This window comes from Equus przewalskii, chromosome 1 (assembly GCF_037783145.1).
Source record: "Equus przewalskii isolate Varuska chromosome 1, EquPr2, whole genome shotgun sequence".
Classification (NCBI taxonomy): Eukaryota; Metazoa; Chordata; class Mammalia; order Perissodactyla; family Equidae; genus Equus; species Equus przewalskii.
In genome coordinates, this window is record NC_091831.1 from 10025968 (window position 1) to 10046760 (window position 20793).

General features: G+C 43.2%; 1 protein-coding gene across 1 annotated transcript in view; it reads right to left on the reverse strand.

Annotated features, from left to right (window-relative positions):
- Nucleotides 1–20793, reverse strand: part of LOC103560229 (scavenger receptor cysteine-rich domain-containing protein DMBT1) — an 83586-nt gene that overhangs the window by 4905 nt on the left and 57888 nt on the right. Inside the window, exons 33-42 of the mRNA XM_070631907.1 lie at nucleotides 19155–19190; nucleotides 13504–13536; nucleotides 12272–12304; nucleotides 12070–12108; nucleotides 11841–11879; nucleotides 9349–9387; nucleotides 8488–8526; nucleotides 3473–3784; nucleotides 1928–1960; nucleotides 1191–1366 (exon numbers count right to left, since the gene is read on the reverse strand). Coding sequence (XP_070488008.1) covers nucleotides 1191–1366; nucleotides 1928–1960; nucleotides 3473–3784; nucleotides 8488–8526; nucleotides 9349–9387; nucleotides 11841–11879; nucleotides 12070–12108; nucleotides 12272–12304; nucleotides 13504–13536; nucleotides 19155–19190 — 779 coding nt within the window. The remainder of the gene's footprint in view (nucleotides 1–1190; nucleotides 1367–1927; nucleotides 1961–3472; nucleotides 3785–8487; nucleotides 8527–9348; nucleotides 9388–11840; nucleotides 11880–12069; nucleotides 12109–12271; nucleotides 12305–13503; nucleotides 13537–19154; nucleotides 19191–20793) is intronic.

The following is a 20793-nucleotide window of genomic DNA, read 5'->3' on the forward strand; positions in this document are numbered from 1 at the left end:
CAGAGCAGGGGCCTTGTCTGTCTTTTGGCTGCTGTGCCATCAGCACCTAGTAGGTTGCTTGTTCACTGACTGAAATATGACCTTTTTGAGGCAGTGTTTTCAATGTGGATGGCCTGGGACAGGCAGTCACTCAAAGTAGTTCCTGACCTGCTGTGTCCTCTGGCCCCAGCACTGTGGTCAGCACACTAGGCTTGCTGGGGGAGCTGGGCCAGCCAGGGCCAGAGAGGATATCTGAGTGTCCTCTCTGATGGCCCAGAAGCTTCCAGGGGCTGCCCGCTTTCCAGATACAAGGGGGTTTCCAGCATGGCTCCTGGGACAGAAATCTCTGAGGTAAAAACTAAAATTTCAGAGCAAAAAGGATAAGAATGACCATGGTCTGCACAACCAAGTGGACAAAATGCGAAGTGTGGAGTTGAAGTGGTTATTTGATATCAGGTAGACTGTTTGAATGAATTCAATGCCCAACAATGCCAAGTGTTTTCTGTGTGTGCCTAAACATGGATGCCAAAGAACAGAGGAATAGCACGGGACCTTGTTTTGGAAAATGTTACATTGTTAAATTGTACTGAGAAAAATGATGTCATGGTTATACACTCTTCCTATATCTTTGGTATACTTGTTTCCTACCAACTTAAATGACATCATTTTTGTGAAATAAGCAGGTGGTTAAGGAAAATGAACTAAGCATTTTCATTTCATTATATATAAATGCCCTAGATACTTGCTTTCTAGTTGGGAAATATAGCTAGCAACATGGTTAGACATATAGCAGTCAGACAGACAGACAGATCATCTGTCCTCCCCTACGCCCAGCGCCACAGCCTGGACATGGTACATGTGTGCTAACACTGAATAAAGAAGCATGTTGTGAAAAATGCTTTGATTTTGGAGCTATGAGAATACCTACCATCCATCCATCCATCCATCCATTTACCCATCCATCAGTCCAGCAGCCCTCAACACTTGTTACTATGTATTCCAAACTCAGTATGTATCCCAAATTCCCAAAAGGAAGGAAAGTGTCAGACAAATTAGTGAGCTGCTCCAGGTCTCATCAAACTCAGAAACAAAGTCATGCTTGTGCCTTTCTTCTGTCCCTATCCAGCTTTTTAACAGGCAGCTGACTTTTCCAAACCAATCTCTTTGGCCTCCATCTACAGAAGAGTATGACCACCTTGTCGGTTTCTTACCTGTCTGACGGTGCCACAGTGGCCATAGGGAATGTTGAAGATCAGGTAGCGCCCTGTGACTCGGGGGCGACACAGCTTATCATTTAAGTAGATGTCCCACGACGAGTAGCCCAGCCTTCGGAGATAGCCCCGGTCAATGATGACTTGGAAGAGGTGAGGTAAGCAGGAGAGCTGGGCTGCAGAAGGGGGAGAATGGAGGAGATCCTCACAAAGAGAACCTGGTACACTGGACGTGTAGGTCCGGGGTGTGGGTGTATGTTTACTTTATGAAAATACCATGGACAGTGCCACGGGTTGGGGCTGGCTCAGCTCTCATCACCCTCCACCCTTGACTTGACTTTCATTGACTTTATTTATATCCTCCCTTTTCCAAAAGTCACACCATATCCATGGGGACTCCTACCCACAGCACATGTCCCATGGACCGTGAGTCAGAGCCTCAGCTAAGGAGTTAAAGGACAGCTCATTTCACATGTTGAGAACACCTGAGCCTGAAGAGGTATCTATCAGGGCTTTCATATGAGAGGTAGGTTGGAAAGAGAGTGGAAGTGAAGGGGAAGGGTGTAAAGGGGCTTCTTCTCCAACCCTGTAAAGCCCAGTGAGTTGATGGAGACACAGAGATCTCAATGGAGGCACAGAAGCTGGTCCCCCACTCCTCCCCGCCCCCTATTTCTTCTCTAGACAGCTACTCTCTTAACTCGCCCTTTCCGTAGTCCCAGAAGGGGAGAAGACTTTACCATTGTCCTTGGGTACGACAGAGTCAGCTGGACCTGGTGAGGGGAGAATGATGAAAAGCAAATGTCAGCGTGTAGAAACACTGGAAGAGGATGATGTAGCCAGCAGTAGACATGAACTGCAGGGAAATGGGCTCATTTGATTCAGCTATTAAAGCTGGAGCACATGACATTAAAAGACTCCAGGGCAACGCAAAGGAAAGGAGAGCCCAGGGCCTCCTGATGGGCTGAGGGAGGGATTCTGGCATGTGTGCAGTAGCGTTGAGAATACAGATGTCATCAACACCAGGACCTGCTGGAGCAAGAGAATAGAAAATAGGCGGCTTTGCAGGTTGTAAACACTATCACATGTATGACCTCTGGCTGGTGTCTCTTACCACACACACGACATTTGTGGAACCTCAGGCTGGGAAATAAATATGCAGTTTGTGGCTATCAAAGGCCTCCCCAACCCAGAAGGAAGGCAGGACAGTAACGTAGGGCCAGTGCCCAGGCCAGGAAGCACGCCCAGCCGGATTCTCTCTTGGCCCCAGACCACTGGTCCTTTGGACACTGTACCCAATGAAAAGGATCGTACCCCATGAAAAGGAAATCCCTTGGTATATAATTCACGAACTGGAAATGAATACCATTTACAGTGGACCCCCCCCAAGAGCATGAGGAATGGATGGAGCTGCGAATAGACACGATATATGTGAGAATCTGGAAGATAAGAACCTCACCACCCAGACAGACTCATAGTACGTGGCTTCTTCAGGATTAATGTTTGTCTTAAAGGGACTCTGATAGCTTTTCTATTTGGGTCCCATTTCTATGCGACACAAGAGTAACTCCCACATAAAGGTAAAAGCAACAGCAATGATTCCACTAATTAAACTGTAAAAAACTAAGAATGGAACAGACACGGTGATCTCAGACTTGTTCACTGGATGTTAGAATTCCTTAACTCTTGGAGATTTATGTAGGTAAATTTAGGACAAATATAAGGAAGTACTACTCTACACAGAAGGGGGTCAACCTATGGAAGTCAAAATGACAGGACAGATAGTGGGTAAAAATAAAAAATATTCCAGGAAAGGTATAGGCCAAATCTGGGATGAAAGGGACACAAGGGGAACCTGGACACTGTAGGGTTCTGACTTCTGAGGGCCAGGTTAAGGACTGTCCCTTGATTCCCTTGTTAGTGACTGAAAAGGGGACAAAAATTGCAGTCTGATGGATAACAGCAAGTTCTACGTCCTGACTCATTTTATTACACTGTCACTCCTTCCTTTGACCTCATAATCTTTCAGCTATATTTTGGAACAAGTATTGCCCTCAATTGGAATTAGACAAAACTGATTAATGAACCCCCAAACCTGTACCATAAAAATATTTGCCACAACGTTTGTATAACAAATATGTCCTTGCTATCCTAGAATCTGGCCCTTTGGCTAACGTGATATTCCTTGGGGTGGTGAATTTTGACCTTAGGAACGCTTGGAGAGAAAAGAAGGGAGGGAGCCTGGGGGACACAGGGCCGGGGGGCATCGAGGGGCAGCCGGATACCTGCGCAGATCACGCCCGCGTCCTCCCCGTGGCGGCAGTTGTGTCGCGCCCAGCCCAGGTGGGCGCAGCGCTCCAGCGTGTCCTCGGTGCCCGCGCAGCGCACGTCGTCCAGCAGGATGGGCCCTCGGCCCGGGCCGAAGCGGCTGCGCCCCGGGGCGCCCAGCGCGAGGCCGCAGCCCAGGAGACGGCACACGACGCGGGCGTTCTTGATGTTCCAGTGGTCGTCGCACACTGTCCCCCACACGCCCTGGTGCCGGACCTCCACCCGGCCCTCGCAGCCACTGTGCCCGCCAGCCAGGCGCAGGGGCCGGTCTGCAGGAGCAAGAGGGAGACTCCGTCAGGTGGGAAGAGCTCGACATCAGGTCCCCACCGCCCATCGCATCTCAGGGCGTCACTGGGTATTTGCGACACAAAAAAATAACACTGGAATGAGTGCTGTCTGGTTTTATTGTTCTCTGTGTCTCTTTCTCTCCCTCCCTCCACCTACCGTTCCTCTCTCTCTTTCTCTTTCTTTCTCTCTAATCCTCCCTTCCTCCACACTCAGTTACGCTCAGTCTTTCATAAAAAGTAAAACCTTCGTTAACTGAAACCCTCAAGGAATGGCCATTATGGGCAGCCTAATTTCTCAGATACCTAAGAACTTAATCTTTAAACGAAAATACTAAGAACCAAAAGAAAAAACAAAACCAGGCAAACCCCCAAATCTTTGGAAGACGACTGTTCTAAAGTGAGACACTGCCCTGACTCATCAAACAAAATCTATCCAATGAAATTTCTTTTACTCTTGATGAATAAAAGCCAACATTTTAAATGTAAAAACTCTATTATAGGTACAAACTTCCAGTTATAAAATAAATAAGTCCTGGGGATATAATGCACAGCAGGGTGACCATAGTTAATAATACTGTATTACGTACTAAAAAGCTACTAAGAGAGTAGATCTTAAAAAGTCCCATCACAAGAAAAAATCATTGTAACTATGTATGGTGACAGATGTTAACTAGATTAATTGTGGTGATCATTTCATAACATATACAAATATTGTATACCTGAAACTAATATAATGTTATACGTCAATTAATCTCAATAATAAAAAAAACCCCTACATTATGTAACCTAGCTATTCCATTCCCAGGTGTTTAATTCAAGATAAATGAAAAACACATGTCCACAGAAAGAGTTGTACATAGCAGAATTCTCAGCAATCAACAAAAACATAAAATTAGAATTGAAAGAGGAGAAATTACAACAGATACTGCAGAAGTACAAGGGATTATAAGAGAATACTATGAAAAACTATATGCCCACAAATTTGATAACCTAGAAGAAATGGATGAATTCCTAGACTCATACAACATCCCAAAACTGAATCAAGAAGAAACAGAGAATCTGAGTAGACCGATCACAAGTACAGAGATTGAAATAGTAATCAAAAACCTCCCAAAAAATAAAGTCCAGGGCCAGATAGCTTCTCTGGAGAATTCTACTAAACAGTCAAAGAAGATTTAGTACCTATCCTTCTCAAACTATTCAGAAAAATTGAAAAAGATGGAACGCTTCCTAACACATTCTTTAAAGCCAACATTACCCTGATACCAAAACCAGACAAGGACAACATGAAGAAGGAAAACTACAGGCCAAGATCACTGGTGAACTTAGATGCAAAAATCCTCAACAAAATATTGGCAAACTGAACACAGCAATATATTAAAAGAATCATACGCAACGATCAAGTGGGATTCATTACAGGGACACAGGGATGGTTCAACATCCACAAATCAATCAATGTGATACACTAATCAATGAAATGAGGAATGAAAATCACATGATCATCTCAACAGATGTGGAGAAAGCATTTGACAAGATCCAACATCCATTTATGATAAAAACTCTCAGTAAAATGGATATTGAAGAAAAGTACCTCAACGTAATAAAGGTCATATATGACAAACCCATAGCCAACATCATACTTAATGGTGAGAAACTGAACGCCATCCCTCTGAGAACCAGAACAAGACAAGGATGCCTACTCTCGCCACTCCTATTCAACATAGTACTGGAGGTTTTGGCCAGAGCAATTAGGCAAGAAAGAGAAATAAAAGGAATTCAAATTGGAAAGGAAGAAGTGAAACTTTCATTATTTGCAGATGATGTGATTCTATATATAGAAAACCCTAAAGAATCCACCAGAAAACTACTAGAAATAATCAACAACTACAGCAAAGTTGCAGGGTACAAAATCATTTTTAAAAATCAGTTGCACTCCTATACAATAACAATGGACTAGCAGAAAAAGAAATTAAGAATACAATCCCATTTACAATTGCAACGAAAAGAATAAAATAGCTAGGAATAAACTTAACCAAAGAGGATAAGACCTGTACACTGAAAACTATAAGACATTATTGAAAGAAATTGAAGAAGACATAAAGAAACGGGAAAATATTCCATGTTCATGGGTCAGAAGAATAAACATAGTCAACATGTCCATACTACCTAAAGCAATCTACAGATTCAGTGCAATCCCAATGAGAATCCCAATGACATTCTTCATAGAAATGGAACAAAGAATCCAAAAATTTATATGGAACAACAAAAGACCCCAAATAGCCAAAGCAATCCTGAGAAAAAAGAACAAAGCTGGAGGCATCACAATCCCTGTCTTCAAAACACACTACAAAGCTAAGCTATAGTAATCAAAACAGCATGGTACTGGTATAAAAATAGACAAGCAGCACAAAAACACATCAATGGATCAGGATAGAAAGCCCAGAAATAAAACCACACATCTATGGACAGTTAATCTTTGACAAAGGAGCCAAGAACATACAATGGAGAAAGGAAAGTCTCTTCAATAAATGGTGTTGGGGAAACTGGACAGCCACATGCAAAAGAATGAAAGTAGATTATTATCTTGCACCATACACAAAAATTAGCTCTAAATGGATTAAAGATTTGAACGTAAGAACTGAAACCATAAAAATCCTAGAAGAAAATATAGGTAGGACACTCTTTGACATTGGTCTTAGCCACATCTTTTTGAATACTGCGTCTACTGGGGTCAGAGAAACAAAAGAAAAAGTTAACAAATGGGAGTACATCAGACTAAAAAGCTTCTTCAAAGCAAAGGAAATCATCAACAAAATGGAAAGATAGCCCACCAACTGGGAGAAAATATTTGAAAATCATTTATCAGACAAGGAGTTGATATCCAAAGTATATAAAGAACTCATGCAACTCAACAAAAAACAAAACAACCTGGTCAAAAAAGGGGCAGAGGATATGAACAGACATTTTTCAAAGAAAGATATACAGATGGCCAACAGACACATGAAAAGATGCTCATCACTAATCATTAGGGAAATCCAAATCAAAACTACAATGAGATATCACCTTACACTAGTCAGAATGGCTATATTTACCAAGACAAAAAACAACAAATGTTGAAGAGGATGTGGAGAAAAGTGAACACTCACACACTGCTGGTGGGAATGCAAACTGGTGCAGCCATTATGGAAAACAGTATGGAGATTCCTCAGAAAACTAAAAGTAGAAATACCATATGACCCAGCTATCCCACTACTGGGTATCTACCCAAACAACTTGAAATCAATGATCCAAAGTGACATATGCACCCCTATGTTCATCACAACACTATTCACAATAGCCAAGACATGGAAACAATCCAAGTTCCCACTGACTGATGATTGGCTAAAGAAGATGTGGTATACATATATGTACAATGGAATACTACTCAGCTAAGAAAAAAGACAATATCGCCCCATTTGCAACAACATGGAAGGACCTAGAGGGAATTATGCTAAGTAAAATAAGCCAGACTGAGAAAGACAAACACCAGATGATTTCATTCATATGTGGAATATGAACAAATACGTGAACAAAGAAAACAGTTCAGTGGTTACCAGGGGCAGGGGGGTCGGGAAGGTCACAGGGAATGAAGGGGATAACCTGTGTGGGGACAGTCAAGAAATAATGTACAACTGAAATCTCACATTGATGTAAACCATTATGAACTCAATAAAAAAAGATTTGTACATAGGAGAATTCTCAGCAATAAACAAAAACTGGAAACAATCCAAATTTCCATCCACAGGAAAATGGGTAAATAAATTGTAGTATATCCCCACAATGGAATATTACTAAGCAAACAAAGGAACAGATTACCAGTATATGGAACCACATGGAGATATCTCAAAAACAATTTATTAAGCAAAAGAAGGCAGACAGAAAAGAGCACATATTATTTGATTCCATTTATATGAGATTCTAGAAAAACAAATCTAAACTACAGTGACAGAAGCAGAGCAGTGGCTGCTGGGGGAGGTGGGAGGGATTTACTACAAACGGGCATGAGCGAACTTTCTGGGGTGATGGAAATGCTTTCTATCCTGATCGTGGTGGTGGTCACACAGTTGTATACATTAGACAAAACTCATAGATCTGTGCAATTTATTGTATATAATTATACTTCAAAAAAGGTGACTTAAGAAGTAAAAATGGTAAAAAAAAAATAAAACCAATATTATGTTGGTGGTGCCACACCCACAGATGTGTGTAAAACGATTTGTCTTCACATAAATTGGTCACTTGTGACTGTTTTTCAATTTCCTGCACTGGTTGGCACATGGAAGATGCTTAGTGAACGTTAATAAACACCACTGGCTTCAGCTTCTCACGACTGCAACATCCTGGTCTAGGATGGTTTCTATCTCCTCATCTAATTTGTTGCTGTGACACTGGAAGCAAGGTAACCATGCTTGTTTAAACTGTGAATAAAGGCAAATATCTTCAGAGTGAGGTCTTGGAAGGTGAATTTGAGGCTTCCTACCCACAAAGGTGTGTGTGGTGTGCACACACATCTGTGTCTGCACATATATACCTATAAACTCTTAGAAGTTTTCTGTAAACAGTAGGGAATTTGAATGAAGAAGAAATATGATCCTAACAGTATTAATAACAATATGATAATTTTAGTGCTTAGAAAGAAAAATTACCAGGTAAAGGGACCATTTCCTCACGGACTGAAATGGTAACTGTAAAAAAGAAAAACTGAGCTTAAAAAATCTGAACCCTCAAAGTCACATATTTATATTCAAAGCTGAAAAAGAATCAAACCTTTTCTCTAATTTATTCTATTTTATTTATTTTTTTAAAGATTGGCACCTGAGCTAACAACTGTTGCCAATCTTCTTTTTTCTTTCTGCTTTTTCTCCCCAAATCCCCCCAGTACATAGTTGTATATTTTAGTTGTGGGTCCTTCTAGTTGTGGCATGTGGGATGCCACCTCACCGTGGCCTGATGAGCAGTGCCATGTCTGTGCTCAGGATCCGAACCAACGAAACCCTGGGCCGCCGAAGCAGAGCGCGCGAACTTAACCACTTGGCCACGGGGCCAGCTCCGTTTTCTCTAATTTTAGACATTAATGCTTTTGTTTAAGTTTCTACTTTGGTTTGGGTGCAGAAATACTGTTTGTTAAGTTTTGTTTTCTTGGCATCAAAATGTAACAAGTGGTGTTGTGTCCTGTTTATTCTCCAAAAATAAAATAATTTATTAAATGGTCAATAAAGAAGCTTTACACATATGCTGAATTTTTCAAAGGAAGAATATGAAAGCATTAGATTTTATAGGAAAAATTTTTACAGGGGCTGAGAATGAAATGAAGAAAATCAAGTCAGATTCCTCAGAAATATTTTCTAGAGAAGAGCAAGATCATACCTGAGAGGTCTAATTCCATAAGATAATGTATAGAGGGAAGCAAGTGGGAAAAGTAACAACGACCTTTATGATTGAGTATGGTTATATAAATTACTGCAAAATTAAACTACTGTAATCTGGCAACAGGATATGATCATTACCAGGTGATGGTGTCACTTTTGTTGAAATCAGATCTGTGGCTGCCAAAAAAAAATGTTTTTCCCAGTTAAAAGAAAGGCTTAAAATTTGACTTCACTGAAATTTTATGCTGTAGACTATAAGTTTACGAAAACAAGATTGTTCCATAAGCTGCCTATAACAGAATCAACCCTGCTTATTTATTGTGTGAAGTTACATATTCAGGGGTAAAATTGTGAATGAGAAGTTGGCTTTTCGCAAGGTAGATTAACAACAATTCCCATTTTGGGCATCTACAATGTGTCATATAATTTACATCTCTAATCCTTACAACTGGGCCAGGTAAATACTATCACTGTTTTAGAGATGGAGAAGCGGAGACTGGGAGGGCTTGTGTAACATGCCCAGGTATCCACAGTTCAAACCTGTGAGGCCCCCAAGGTATACACTCTTTCTGCACCACTCTGCTTGTCAGGAGCATAAGATGTGGGAGTCACATTCACTCTGGGCTCGATGGAGTGAATCAGGGATCAGTGGGAGGGAAGATAATGGTTTAATGGCCATCACATCCGTCCTCACACTCCAAGAGGCAGGAAGTGATTTTAGTTGTCGTGCTTTCCTAAAGGAAGTAAAATGTGTGAGTGCCACACAATATGTGTGTTACCATCAACCAGGGCTACAAAGAAAAGCTTGCCTTGTGCAATGTCAAGAGCCAACAGGAAGTACAGGACAAGAAATCGTCTGCCAAAAGTGGAGTCATGGTGGGGCAGGGAAAGAAGGAAGTGAGGAATGAGGGATGAAGGGAGGAAGGGAGATAGGGAAGGAGGGAGAGAGGAAAACAATAACTAAATGTAAGTGGAAAGAATGTCCTAAACTTTGGTTTCACTGAGTTTGACCCCACACATCTTCAAAATAATCAGGACTTGAAAACAAAGAAAATAAATGAAATAGAAGAAAGCAAAGGCCTTGTTACTGAAGAGATCATTGTCAGATGGGTTTGAAGGAGTCACACAGGTAGACTCGTCAGCAAAGCCTGAGAGTAGAAAGGACCTTGGACAGGAGCCAAGAGCCCCAACTTTGCCTTGCTCCAGCTCTGTGACTATTATGGACTGAATTGTGCCCCCTCAAAATTTGCTTATTGAAGCCCTAACCCCCAGTGTGACTGTTTTTGGAGATGGGGCCTGAGGTCATAAGGGAAGGCTCCGATCCGATAGGATTAGTACCCTTATAAGAAGAGACACCAGGGCGCTCTCTTTCTCTCTCTTTACCAGTGTACACACACTAAGGAAAGGCCCTGTGAGCACACAATGAGAAGGTGGCCGTCTCCAAATCAAGGGAAGAGCCCTCACCACTGATCCTACTGGCACCTTGATCTTGGACTTCCAGTCTCCAGAACTGTGAGAAAATAAATTTCTGTTGTTGAAGTCACACAATCTTTGGTAGTTTGTTATGTCAGCCCTAGCTGACTAAGACAGTGACCTTAAGCAATTGTCCTCTTTCTCTGGGCCTCATTTTCCTACAAAACAAGGGCAGTGGTTTAGTGCCTCATTCCTCAAATGTGGCCCATGACTAGCAGCGTGGTCATCACGTGGGAGCTTGTGGGAAATACAGAATTCAGGCTCCTCCTGGAGCCCCTGAATCCAAATCTGCTTTTTAGCAAGTTCTCCAGGCTGTTCGCTTGCACACTAATATCTGAGAATTGTGGGTGTAGGTCACGTCTAAGGTATCCTCCAGGGTTGACATTTGATGCTATTTTATCCTATTTATCCTGTGCCCACATCTGCCTTCACTGTGTCCAGAATCACAGCCACTCCTGGGGGAGTGGCCTGGAGCTTCCCTGGAGTTGAGCTGGCCTCCCTGACCTCTCCTCTCCTCTCTTCTCCCTTGACCTCTCCTGCGGAAACAGGAAGTGTTTACTCTCGGTGTGTAAATTCTTGCTGGGCCGGGAATTTCTCAGAAAGTTGCTAATCGGGATTACTGCAAGGAGCAGAGAGCATACCTGGTGAAGAAGGCTCTTCACCTGAAGTGAGAATTGTATCTGCAAACAAAGAAGGATAAAACTCAAATGTCAGCTAAAAGGAGAATGGAATGTTGTGGTTTGAATAGCCGTGTGGTAGAAAATGGAAGAGCAAATGGGTAGAACCAACACTAGCACAACCCAGTTCTCTAGCACGTTCACTGGGTGTACTAGATGAGTCAAAGCATCACCTGAAACGTAACACACAGCGCCAAGCAGGTGGAAGTGTGGGCCCCCAGCCCGCACCTCCCTTGGGCACATCTGATTAAGACTAGCGCTACACGCAGAAGGTGTTCCTAGTGGAGGGACCAGTCCTGTGTCTATGGATGAATAAAGAGAACATGAACCTTAAATTCTGTGAAAGGATGCTAGGACTTCTGTTTACATTGGGGCTTATACCATAGACAAATTATTCAGTACATATGTTCATTCGTCCAACAGAAAGAAGGAGAGTTGATTATATTTAACTTAAGAAATGTGACAGGCAGAAAACATTACCAGAGGGGGTGTCCACTTCTGCTGAGGTTGAAGATACATCTGTGTATGAGCAAAGAAAATAGGACACTTAAAAATGAGAAAATGAGAGAAAGGACACTTCCATGTGTCTTCTTACTGAGGTTTACTTTGTAGTCAAAATGGTCATGGAGTAGGCTCATTTTCTAAATAGAACATGACAAGTGAGAAGCTGGTCTCATTAATTTAAACAGGACAATAAGAGAACCTTTACCAGATGGAGAGATTGCCTCTGCTGAGGTTGGAGAGATATCTACAGAAAAAGAGAAGAAGAAACTTCAATACCAGTGCAGAGGACTCCTGGGTTTCTGTTTTTACTGAGGCTGTGTTGGGGACAACATTTTCATGGAACAGCCTAGACCGATAAGTGGACCTCCAAGAAGAGGCACTTAATGGGACAGTAGACAGTGTTTTACCTGGTATGGAGGTCACAGCAGTTGAGATTGAAGCTGCAGATGAACAAAATAACAAGGCAGCAATAAGACAGCCATATCAGACACACATGTTTCTATAAGACACAGGAGACATGAAGCTGGCCATCATAGATCAGGGTGACTGCCTTGTCCTGTCTTCCTGCTTTCCCAGCTGGGGCTATGGCAGGGTATCTCCAGATCCTCCATTGCCTCCAGGCTGCCCTTCTGCTCCTCGGGTCTTCACTCCTCTTGCCCACCCTTCACTTCTCCCCTTGGAGGTGGAGATTACCTAGCCAAAGGGCAACACTCATTGGTCCAAGTTTCCCCACTGTATGGGGCCCATCTAACAAGGATTCTGTAAATGGGGGACATGCTTTCCCTGGCCCTCCCTCCTTTCCTCAAATGGATGGGAGGCGCTGACCCAGGAAAGGGTGAGCTCTGCAGACTGGAACTTTCCCTAGGTGGGCTGTCCCAAGATCTAGACTGAGGGAAAAGAGAGAATGGCAAGTCCATTTTTCTCTTGTACTTAGCATTGTCCTCCAACCTAGCTTTATCAGTAATAAAGGCCATATTTTGGTGTTGACTCTCATATTTGATTTCTTGATTGCTTCAGCACCTAGAGTAGGGGAGAGCACCCTCTTTACTGTCCTCTCCCCTAAAATAAACCTCCAATACTCTATTTGTAGAGTTCTTGAACCTGAGTAATATCAGGAACTCCGTGGATAATTCCAACCAGCGTCACTCAAAATCTATGGTACAAGAGGAGAGCTACGTATTACCTTGATCCACTCTGCATCTCTTACCGCCTCAGCACAGAGCCATCCTCACTGAATACTGGTTGAATGTCAGGGAGGGTCAGTAAAAGCCATAGCTTGACACTCCACCATTCTGGCAGCACCCACATGGTGGTTGGTCTCCAGGAGAAACTCTCCCCATGGATGGTTAGACTGTCAGTCAGTCCAGTGAATGACTCATTGCTTATGTTTGGCTGAACTGGCTGAACTAATTTTGCCTTTGGCCCATGCATTTAGCTGGGTTGCCTAGAATTCACTCACCATCAGGGGACCTAGAGGTTGCTTTTGTGAGTCAGGTCAATACAAGCATACTTAAAAACTCTAAACAATCTAAACATTTGCTCAGGGCATAAATAGTTGTTTAATGAGCTCACTGAAAAATCAAATAAAAACATTTATAGCAAGCAAGATGAATGGAACCCAAAATAACATCAAAATTACCTGTTGAAGTGGCTACAGCAATACTCAAAGATTCTGGAAATAAGAAAAGGCAATTGGTCAAAACCTGACAAATGGCAAAAATAATTGTCTTATAGTTAACTTGTTTTCTTTTCTCTGTTCCTGGGGCGTAGAAACCATAGACTTCCTTTACTTAATCAAATCTTGATTCATTCATCTACTCTGTGGCAGGCGCGGTGCTAGATGCTAGAGCAAAACAACCAACAAATCAGATATGGTTCCTGCTCTGTAAAACTGCAGTTGTGACAAGAACAATGAAGGAGAGATGTGTGATGCTACGAGAACCTACGACAGGTGGTCCGACCTGGCCAGGGAGATCCCCTCTCTATCTTCCTCACTGCCCCCAAACTACCTCCTGCTTGGCACGAGGTCTGGCCCAGACTAGGTGCTCTGCTCATGGACAATGACAATCTGACAGCACACCATCCCCAAAGCTGTCTAGTCTTGGCCCTGGTGGCATGACAGAGGTGATCTTGTTGTCCCATTTGCCTACATTTGCAGTCAGCAGAGGGCATTACCGGGTGAAGGAGTCACTTCTGCCAAAGTGGAAATCATGCCTGAATATGACATAAACAGGACAGTCAGTATTTATTTTCTGATTATACACAGTTCTGCCTTTCCTATGATCTCATCTATCAGGCTTCGTTGTTGGAAAATTCAAGTGTGAGGACTAGTTATTTCCCACCCTCCTGAGTAAAAGGTAAAGTACCCAAATTAAAAACGTGTGAATGTTATAAATTAAAACTTTCTTGAAATGAAACACTTCCCTGTCCTTTTAAACAAAAGCTATTGATAATATTTTAACCTCCATGATTCAGGCTCATTAGGAAAAAAACGTTTTTGTTCAGGGTTGTCATAGAGAGGGGTCTCAAAGGATATCGAGGTCAGTGGGCATTTTTGCTCCATGTCACCACATTTAGAAAGTGTGGTGACATTTAATGGGTTTCTGAACACTTCTGCGGCTGTCAGACTATCTGTTAGCATTTCCTGCCATTGTATATGTGGCTCTTGTATGAGGTCTCCCCCTCCCAGTTCCTCACCCCCTCCCCAATCTGTAGTCTCTCATAATACACAGTCAGTAGGGAGACTAGATGGCCAATTGTTATGAGTGCATAGAAAGTAAGAACAACAGGCTCGGTGGACCACGCCCGTGTGTATTCAATGCTTTACTTGGGCTTGAATGTTGGGACCTCAACTTGGCTGCGTAGAGGCCCTCCTCATCTATTGCTGGCTTCTAGTCAATTTTCCAAGGGATTAATTCAGCCAAGTGACTCCTGGACAAACAGTAAAATTGTACTATCTAGGTAGGACTTCAACACAGCAATACCCCTTAGATAGGTACGAAGAGGACAAATCAAGAGAAAACTTGTAATCGGGTGTAAGAACCAACTCTGTGGCTGAAACTGAGGTAGGAACTGTCAAACAGTTCCTACAAATTAAAGAAAATTGTAATTAAATACCATTCATGTCAATCAAGTTTGTTGGTAAAGAAGTTTTTAAAAAATCACTGTTTTCAAATTATGCCCCAGCCATGTTCATATTTGATTATGTTCTGTTCCTATTTGATTTCTTGTTCTGTGTTTCATTAAGCTAAGAGAACAAATAATGGGGAAGTTGGTACATGGGTCTGGGACCCAAGAGACCCGGGTTCTAGACTCTGCTCTTTGGGTAACCAAGCATGTGAGCTTGGACAAGTCCCTTTGCATCTCTGAGCTTCAGCTGCTGCATCTGAAGGGCAGTCCGTGGACCAGCAGCATCTGCACCACTTTGTTAGAAATGAGACTCTCAGGACCCACCCCAGACTTCCTGAATCAGAACCTGCATTTTAACAAGATCTCCAGGTGACTTATACACACATTAAAGTTTGAGAAGCACCAAGCAGCCAAATGGAGATGCCTCCAGGCCCAGAACTAGTTCGCATGGGCCACGAGGAAACCAGACAGTACATGCCCAAATAAAGGGGAGCCCTTCCCTGATCAACTCTAGACAGTTGGTGCCCTGCCAAAATTCATGCTAGTATTTCCCATCCTTTGGTTTTTCCATCAAAACTTGAAATCCGGACTTTTATATGAAATCTCTCATTTTCAAAATGTGAAATTAAAAAAAAAATTGAACGTCACCTAGGCAAAACTCTCTTGTCTGAATCAAAACCCATCCATGGGTCAAAACTGGCCCATGGGCTGCCCGCTTGTGTCTTCATGTCTAGAACAATCTCTAAGGTTTTTTCCAACTCTTGGAAAAATGTTACACTGGATGGTGCCATATCAAACTCGTCCTTTCCTAAAAGAGCTGGAGGCTGATTCTCACAGATCCAATCACAAAGAGGGAAGTTTGTTTCATTGTCTCCTTTTCCTTAGAGGTCAGTTTCTACTAAGCCTGGTGGAGGGCTCTGAGATTTTGGAAATATGGACCATGGGCTACTTTCATAACTGTTTCCAGTTCAGAGAAAACTTGAGTCGAGTCGACTTGAATTGAGTTAAGATAGTATTTCTCCGACTTACTTAGCCATATATTGACCAACTCAAGTCCTAAGATGATCTCCAGAGTGTCCAGGAGAGGGAAGTGCACAAAGGACATGTGAGTTGCTTACATTACAGAGCCAGGCAGGTCTGGGCAGGTGGCAGCACATGCGTCCCTCAGGAATGTGGCTACCAAGCTGCCATCACTTTGTGCTTGCACAAGTGTGTGCCACTCAGTCCCCAGGACAAACTCTCAGGCGACTATTTTCATCCTCCTGTTCTACAGATGAGGAAACCGAGGCTCTGAGAAGAAAGGGGACTTGCCCGTTATCACCCTATTGGTTAAGTCTGGAGCCAGAACATAATCCCAGGTTCTCTGGCTCTAAATCCTGTGACGCTACATTTTCACTGAGAAGGTTTCAATGGTCAAGGAAGTTTGAGAAACATTGGGTTAAGCCAAGTTAACAAAAGATCCCTTACTGCAGGACTTGTCAGAGACTTTAATGTGCTAAAAGACCATGAAACTTCAAGAGATGGATATGGTATTTCCCCAACTTATTTGGCCACACAAATTCTTTTTTAACATTTGCTTATCAATGGAGTGGAGAACTCCACTGTGAAACACACGTGGGAGATGTGTACTCTACTAGTTTCTGAAAATGCAGATTAGTGAAAGAGTTTTGCTTGAGATACCTGAAGTTCTGTGACTGTTACAAAATATTAACTCACTGAATACCCAAATGTGTGAACCCTGATGAGAATATGAATTAAGCTCGTGTGACTATAACTTGATTTCAGAGACCTGCTGTTGCACCCAGGAGGGAAGGAGCAAACTGGACATACAGTGTCCTAAGTACGGAAGGTGTGCAATTACTGTCTGTTCAATTTACCATTTCATTCAAGGAATATATTCAACCCTAACTGTATGCAAGGCAATACATAGATGAGTCACAAAGCAAGAAAGAAAATAACATTACCAGGTAAAGTGGTCATTTCTGTGGCTGATGCTGAAATTGTAAAACAAAATTGAAACAGAAATAAGATAAAATTAAAATAAAAATCCTACCCACAAATGGGAAATTTAGAAAATACATTTTTATTAAAAAATTTTATACCCCAGATATACTAAAGTTAGATGCAAAATGACTTCTGAAATGTGAAATTCAAAATAAGAAATATTTCTTGGATGAGACTGAAATAGAGACAGGGAAGCACGAAGGCAGGAGGTGAGAAATGTTCACTGGTTGTGAGAACGGTATAATCTCCCCAGATGGGTCGGAAAGCCTGTTTCACAGATGCAACGAAGAGGAAATATTTCCTAGAGAATTAAAATACCAAAAATTTTCCTAATCCAGACTTTAGGTTTGTACCATTGATTTCTCACCCTCACCAAACTAGTTTGTAACCCAGCACTAAATTGTCCGAATGTTAAACGACAGTGGTTCCTTAACATGATAAAGCATATTCTGATTCCTAACTCAACATTCATTTACTTTTGCTAATGATCTATCAGGGTTGAAACTCAGATGATCCTGAACACTTGCCCTGGAATGTAAGCCTCACGAGGGCAGGATTGTGGTCTCTTGTGCTCATTACTACATCTTCGCTAGAATTGTCTGGTGCACCTAAAGTGCTCAATAAATATCTGTCAAACAAATGGATGGGTTAACTAAATCCTATGATCCTAGTTTTTGTTCCATAAAGTTAAGATAAGCTGGGCAGTGGACATTTTCATTTCATCTGATTTCCTTTTCTGTTCTACTTTTCTGGCAGCCTTAGATAATGCATAAATGGGATGAATTAAGAAAAGAAGAAAGGGAAACTATCTTAAACCGTCGAGGCCAAAAGGAAATGGTGTTGAAGCTTTCACCAAGGGTGTAGATGAGACGAGCCGGGTTTTGTTCATGGAATTCCCAAAGCAGTGCAACAAAGTCAGCTTTAAAGCTCAAAACAGAAAATTTTAAGTGAAAGTCTCGAAAGTGCAGTTTACCCCAGTAGGTGGATAACAGAGGGGATCCAGTAGTTCCTTGAAGCTGGCAGAGACTGAGGGCTCTAAAGTGAACTCATGGATGTTGGCTCAAGTCTTGGGTAGATCAGGAAATTAAGAGAGGCTAAGAAAGACCGAGAGGCCTCCTGGAACCAATCCTGAGAACAGACCTGAGCATGTGTTTGGAGGACCTGAACAGGACCCAAGCTTCCTTATGTGCATTTCCAGGTCCCCCCACCAAGAGGGGCTCTGGCAGCCTCTGGAGAAACAAAGAGTGAGTACCTGAGCAAATGACCCCGGCGTCCTCACGGTGGCCACAGTTGTGCATGAACAAGCCTAGATGCTGGCAGTGGCCTAGCGTGGTCTCGTTGCCCTGGCACTGCACATTGTCCAGGAGGATGCTCCCCACACCCTCCCCAAAGTGGCCATTCCCCAGGGCGCCGATGCCCTCTCCGCAGTCCAGCAGCCGGCACACCACGTGGGCAGCGTTGATGTCCCAGAGGTCGTCACACACCGTCCCCCACATGCCGTTGTGGTATACTTCAATGCGCCCTTCACAACGGCTCCTCCCGTCCACCAACCTGATGACAGGCAAGTCTGGGGAAAACTCAGGGGTTATTATTGGAATGTGATCAGCTCTTCTTGCAAGTAATTTCTAATGGGGCTTGTCTTTAGTTTTTACTATAAGAAAGCCTGAATTCTAGTGCTCTAGAAAATCTTGCTTCCTTTTTCAAAGTCCCTTAGGGATGAGTCAAATTAGTGCTCACAAAGGCAGTGACTGGCTTTTCCAGGCTATTTCTGGTTTCAAATATTCCGTTCCATCATTCCCATCTTTGGATTTGAAATATGATCATTGCAAGGATAAGGGTAAAAATCTATTTTGGAGCTGAGTCATCAAATGGCTAACTAACAGCATGGGATTACATCAAACTCAACTTTCCATTATTTTCTTTAGTCCAAACTTGTTCCTTGGCCCAGATTCAAAGTTAAAAAAGTTTTAGAGAAGCAGAAACTAGACAAGCGGCCAGCTCTGCTGGTAACCTCTCGCTCCATATCAGCCCTGTGTTTTTTCAGCCCTGGGTGAGGCATGAATCTGGATGGGGACTGACATTACTGGCTGCAACCAGAGAATCCACTAGAGAGATTCAGTGACCAGGAAGCTATGAAAGAAACAATAAGAGGATTACCAACTGTAGGAGCTGATGCTGGGGCAGCTTCAGGACCTAAAAGAGAAAAGCCAAGGTGTTCATGTTAGTGGAGGTGAACACTTACAAAACGCTCATGGGGCACAAGCTGAGTGGGCACATGAATCTACATTTGTGGCAGCATGGTGGTTCAGGACATTCTTGGAAATGCAGCACCGTCAGAGGCAGATCAGCTTTCCTAAAGACTGAGCCCAAACTAGGTAGCATCTCTGACCTACCTTTCCCTTGTCTAGGTGAGACCCTGGCTTATTGACGCTAATTGGAAGCATCTATCTGAGCTTTTCCAGGGAGGAGCCACCAACACCCACTCAGGAGATCTGAGGCTACAAAATAGGACAGATGAGGGTTTGATGCCATTTTAATTCAGAGTTGTCCAAACACTCACCCTTCAGATTAAAAGACTATCGAACAATAGATTGGGATAGAAATGTCCTCACCCCGTCTTCATCTTCATCCCACAGGAACTTCATCTCCACCCCACCCACTGAGAGGGAGGGCGTGGCTCTGGGCTGTGGAGAGACTTGCCAGTGGGGTGGGGGTTGCAGATGTTTACTGAGTACATCATTTAGTAACAAAAGGTAACAAAACAGAGTTCTTAAATGTTCATTCAGCTTTTTGAACAGTTGCATAAAAATTGCCCCTAATGACAAGAAAGACCCAACTATGGCAATCAACAAATCAGGAGGGTATTCATATATAGAACTCCCTGAGAAATAGCTTCATGAGAAACTGATGAGATTGACACACAGAGAAAAATCATTCCTGGAAATTAAAAATCGTCCCAGAGCAGGGACACGACTTCCTGCTTCCTATGTATGATTTTGCCCATAGGATCTCTTCCCTTCTTAGGGCCAAGCTGTGACATTGGCACACTTGACACCTGTGTGATCAACACCCTGGGTTGTCTGGATCTGAGGGGTTCCTGAGACAGGGACTTTCAGGCTAAAACTGGGAAATTTCAGGCAAACTAGGACAAGTTGTTCACCTGACCTGGAACCCCAAGCCTTTCAGGGTTGACCTGCCTGGCAGCTATGGCTCTGCTGCTTGTGGGGGAAACCCAGCCTTGGGAGAATTTGTGTACCCGAGCAGACGACCCCGGCATCCTCGTGGTGCCCACAGTTGTGGACAGACAGGCCCCGGTGGTGGCACCGCCCCAGGCTGGTCTCACTGCCTGTGCACTGCACATCATCCAGGAAGATGGGGCCAGAGCTGTCACCAAACAGGCTGCTCCCTGGGGCCATCAGGGCCACCCCACAGCCCAGCTGCTGGCACACCACGTGGGCGGCAGGCAGGTCCCAGAGGTCATCGCAAACAGTCCCCCAGGTGCCGTTGTGGTGGATCTCCACGCGGCCTTCACACCTGCTCCTCCCATCAACCAGCCTCACCATGGGCAGATCTGCAAGAGCCAAGAGCCAAGATGGCTTAGAAGGTTCCCTCGATTCTCGAACAAGACAGCGTTCCAGTCAGAGGCCTCTACCCTAGTTTGCAGTTTACCATTCAAGCAGCATACATCCCCTGGGAAATTATAGATGCAGAGGAAATGAGAGGATTGCTTTGTGTATCTGAAATTTAGCACAAACTCTACAATGTTTTTCCTAAAACTAGGCAGTCTCTTTATGGG